Raw genomic sequence first — 5,225 nt, forward strand, 5'->3', positions numbered from 1 at the left:
ACTGCCCTGAGCACATCGAAGTTGGCCTTCCTAAAGTCAAGCATTTGCGCTGTGCTAGTTACCCTCCCCACCTTTCTCTGAATAGCAAACTGGATCATTTCATGACCACTGTCCCCTAGCCTCCCTTGTACTAGCACCTCCCCCACCTGGTCACCCCAGAGGCTAACACCAGATCCAGTATGCCGTTTCCCCTAGTGGGGACAAGTACCTCCTGCACGAAGTGTAGGTCCTGTATGCACATCAGGAACCTTCGTGAGTGGCTAGACCTGGCCGACTGCTCCTCCCAGTTGCTGTCAGGGTAATTCATATCCCCCATGACCACAACATCCTTTGCACGCACAGCCTCCCGCAGCTGCCTGGAAAATTCCAGATCCAGCTCTTCCTCCTGATGTGGTGGCGTGTAGTAAATCCCTACCACCAGATCCCTCTCCCCCCGCCCTCCTTGAAGTTTGAGCCACAGGGTCTCAGTTAAGCCTGATTATTATTAAATCATTAGATATAATCTAATAATAATCACAATTATAAAATAGCTTCCTTACAGCAATCTAGAATGTAGATTATTATTTTTAGGCATTTCAGTTTGTATGAAAGTGTGGTGTGTTCTAGATTTTAAAAAATAATATTTATTGTTTGCAACCTTATGTCCATTTTAATAAAGAGTGAAATTCAAATATTCAGTGAGTATATTTATTACACAAATGTCTTTATTTTCTACTAGGCCCAATTGTATAGAAAGGACAGATGGCATGAAGGTAAGAATCAATAGAACTTATATCTGTTCCTCTGTTATGCATCAGTAATTTGTTTTGTTCTTATTTAGCTAGTTTATCGAACCACGCTTTAATTTCCGTTATTTTACACTTTCATATCTGTGATAAAGAAATTTCAAACTCCAGTACTATATCCTTCTGTGGGTTTCTATTGAAGTTGCTGGGAATTTGCATCACTGCAGGAATTCTCCCTAATGCAGGATGGGGACATGAATAATTAGTGCTTTTCCTTTTTATTAATATTTCTACTGCTTTTATCTTAGGAACAAAAGAATAGAAAAAATGGCAGATTACATGTGTTTGGTCCAAAAGGTATGATGATTTATTAATAATGACTCACAATTTTAATAATAAAATTATAAGCTGATTTCTAATAGTAGTGAGTACAAATCAATAAGCATTTGAGCTACTGATGAGTATAAATTTTAGTTATAATTTTTATATCTTTTGTAATATATGTTCCAGTTAAAGACAAACTTAGAATTAATAATCAGAATTTATATCAAGTGAACCAAAACGTCCAAACAGCTGTTTTTCATTTGTTTTTCAGAAGAAGTGGTTATTGAACCAATTCAAACAGCACCAGGGTAAGAAGATGTCTTTGGTTTTGCAGCTGATCTATTACATGCCTTTTTAAGCAATTAGAGTTAGGTAATGCAATCATTTGTCACCCAATTAATTTTGAAAGGATGGAAATGCATGAATTAACACTTTAACCTTTGGTTCAGTTGGCATCATTGTTATTTAAATAAGGGCATTTAAAATAAAAAATAAATATGGTAATATTGTGGAAGATAACATATTGGGTTTTTAAGGCATTTTAATTCTGTATTTGACTTTTCATTGTTTGTACTGTAAAATATATCAACATATAATAATCTTTAAAAAATCGATAAAACTTTCTGTTCATACTGTTTCATGTGAAAATAAGATACATGTATAAACTAAAGGTAGAAATATTAGTTGATAAAAAATAATAGAACATATGTCTACAGGCCTGGTCCTGTATATTTTTATGTGGCTCAGCTAAAACTGAGAAGAACTTTTCAAAATAAATGTGTTACCATGGCTTTTAACCTGCTTGCACTGAAATCCATGGAAAAGCTCCCATTAACCTCAGTAAATCAAGATCAGCATAACAGAATCTTTTCATCTGCACAGGCACTTCAGTCAGAGGTCTCAATGTGAGACCCCTTTCTAGATTTCTAAATTTACTTATACATATGCATATCTAATAAAATTCCAATTAGAATATATTTGAAAGAAAATCCATGAAAAAATGTCATTGTACTTGTTTGAATTTGAAAATTTTAGTTCCCTAGCAACTATCCAAGATGGCTCCATTTTATTCTTTTTGTCTGTCGTGTCCAACTTGAAGGACAAGATTATTTTATCTGTATCAACTTAAATTTGAGATGACCCAACTGAAGTCAGTGGAGCTAAGTGTTATAAGGGAACTTTTGTGTTTCTGAATATATGTGTATTCAGTTTAGTGTGCGTGCACAAAAGCATTTAACTTTCATATGCAGATCTAAAGGTAAAGGTCAGATAGTTTTTTGAGAATTACAGATTTCACATGTACATAATTTATATGGATATTGTAAAATAATGGCAACTAAAAAGAAAACAATAAAACTTGCACAAGCAAAATTTATACATGCAGAATCTGGCAGGGACAATTTTGAAGTTGCTTTTTAAAAATTGTTTTAAAATTCATGCCAAGTAGACTTTCTTGTGATGATTTGATACTTCTCTTGCTATTAGTTCTTCTTCCAAGCATGTTTCCCAGTTGGCAGCATCCATCTTACAAATCCTTATTCTCTACAAACTACTTGTCTATCACCATCTCCTCTGAAATACCTCAGGTCTTGTGTCATACACTCTTATCACATACTGTTACTCTTTTTATCCAGATACTTCTCTAATTATGACTCCTTAAAACTGCCTTATTTTTCCTAAAGCCAGAATCTGAACACATTCTATTCCTGATTTATTTTTCCCCCCGAGCAAGCCTTTTGGAAAGAATAACTACAATTCATTGCAAAGATTATATTTAAAAAATAAGAATATTAAATACCAGTAAAATTATCATTAGAACTTGTATTCCCTTGGTTTCAGATACTGAATTATGTTACAGGAAGAGTATTGAATCTTCACATTAAAATGTAATGCTTACTTTAATATGATTATTTTGTAACTGTTGCTTCCATTTTTTAAGACCCTTATTTGGCTAAAGAACTTAGTAACTCCTCACATTATCACACGGTTTATCTGTGTATTTTCCCAAGCCAGTTTATGCTTGTTTCCTGTACTAGCAAATGATGGGAAAAGATGTTAATCAGTGGAACTCAAGCATTTAAAGCAGCAGACAGTGTGTTTGCAACACAGCTGCACCATGGGCCACCACTCCCCTCCAGGAGACGAGTGGGGAAGGGAGGTAGCTGCCAATGTCAGATGGATGGGAGGGGGGAAGGAAGACAATTCGCCTCTGGGCTGTGGAAGGGATCAGTGGCATAATGTAAGGCAGGAAAGGAAATGTGCCAGACTAGTTGCTGCTAATTTCCCTCCTCCCCCCATGCCATGGGTCAGATCCAGTCACTTTGGAGGCTGAACCCAGCCCACAGACCTTAGGTTGAACACCACTAATTTAAAGCATAAGGGACCATTTTCCTATAATCTGGATGGAGTTTATTTTTTTTTTTTGGTGAGAAGCAAGGCTTGGTGGTGGGAAGGGAGGTTTATATCTTTTATTGGACGAACTTGTTGACCTCCAGATGAGTTCTGAGAACCAAGCAAGATTAAAAGAGCCAGTTCCACCAAAATTAAAAACACAACATAAGAACATTTAAATGTTAATAGCATGTTCAATAACAAAGTATAGGAAAGATATAAATAAATATAAATGACTAAACAATACAGATAAGGCATATCAAGCAAATGGTTAAAAATTATAGAATGCACATTTATCTAAAGACATAATGTTAAAAAGTCATTGATATGTGAAAGCAATGTGATCTTAAATGTTCTAAGTCACAAAGTCTTAAAAAGCCACTTAAAAGGGCCAGCCTGTTAGGGAAAGGACCTTCGTAAGCTTTCAAAAACTTAAGCTTCTGACATGTTACACTTAAGATGTGATTAACTGGCTAATTGTGCCTTATGTAGTGACCTGGCCATACATTCATTCAATTAATGGCATGAATAAGCCACAAAGCCATGAATGAGCAACAAAATTATTACTCAAAATATGTGTAAAGCTTTGTGGCTGGTTCCTATGATTCCTTTCACTGAACATGTGGCCAGTGTGCCCAGCCTCTGAAGCACACTCCCAAGAGACTGTGAGCACTGGCCAGCAATCAGAGCTCCCAGCTGGGGTAGCACAGTGAACTCCCCCAACTGGGAGCCCTGATCAGATGTGGAGCTTCCAGCCTTAGGAGTGCAAGGTGCCCAGCCCCAAGGCTGAGAGCTCTGATTACTGATATGGCTCCCAGTCATGGTGGGATGGGGCAGGGTTGGCACCATGCACCCTTGCGACTGGGAACCCCATCAGGTGATTAGAGCTGTTAGCTGTGAGGATGCACCATCTACCCCCATGTCTGGGACCCCCATCAGTGACCAGAGCTCCCAACTGTGGGGAACACCATGTGCCCCTGTGGCTGGGAGCATCATCAGTAATCAGAGCTCTCAGCTGCATGGTCGCACCATGGGCTCCCAGGGCTGGGACTTCCATCAACCGATTGGAAGCTGTGGGAGCACATAGTACGACACTGGGGCTGGGATCATTTCCTGGGCTCCCCCTGTACCAGCAATATGATGTGATGGGATCTGATGCTCAATCCCAAAATCACACCTCCTGCTTTCCACGTGTGGGATCCCATCCTGTTGCATATTAGATCCCATTGTGCCTTTTGTTTAACATCTGTCAGTTGCCTGAGTTGTTAAATAGCACTAACCGGGTACATTTGCAAGTGTGCAATTCAGCAGATTTTGATCTTAGGTATTTTAGGAAAAAACGTTGTCTAAAGCACATGTATAGTATTTTGCCCTAAGTTGTATAGCTATATACAAGGCTTGCTAGCATGTATGTACTTGTTTGTGTAGGAAATGCATCTTGAATTTTTCTTAAAACCAAATTAAACATATAAGTGTATTAGGATACCACATTTAGTTTATTTTTGTCTTCTAAGTATTGTATATCTCCTTATTGTTAAGTAATAAATATTAAATTCAATATGTCATTTTTTGTCATATTCCATATGTGAGTGGCTGTATTGCCTATTTGAGCTATCGTAACTAGATTAAAAACGTCTTGTCTTGTTTTTTGAAAGGTGACCTTATAGAACAGTAGGTAAACATTCCCTCAAACGTTGTAACTGGAGAAAATATTTTTCTCTATGAATCTCCTGTCATTATTTGTTATATGATTTCATAGATTTCATAGACATTTGGGCTGGAAGG

General features: G+C 37.4%; 1 protein-coding gene across 1 annotated transcript in view; it reads left to right on the top strand.

Moving 5' to 3' along the window:
• The window catches only part of ERICH2 (glutamate rich 2), a 57,279-nt gene that overhangs the window by 18,422 nt on the left and 33,632 nt on the right, over positions 1 to 5,225 (top strand). Inside the window, exons 4-6 of the mRNA XM_019522784.1 lie at positions 719 to 752; positions 1,034 to 1,082; positions 1,321 to 1,357. Of these exons, the coding sequence (XP_019378329.1) occupies positions 719 to 752; positions 1,034 to 1,082; positions 1,321 to 1,357 (120 nt within the window). The remainder of the gene's footprint in view (positions 1 to 718; positions 753 to 1,033; positions 1,083 to 1,320; positions 1,358 to 5,225) is intronic.

Source organism: Gavialis gangeticus, unplaced genomic scaffold (genome assembly GCF_001723915.1).
Source record: "Gavialis gangeticus isolate Ggan-Ray unplaced genomic scaffold, GavGan_comp1, whole genome shotgun sequence".
NCBI lineage: Eukaryota > Metazoa > Chordata > Crocodylia > Gavialidae > Gavialis > Gavialis gangeticus.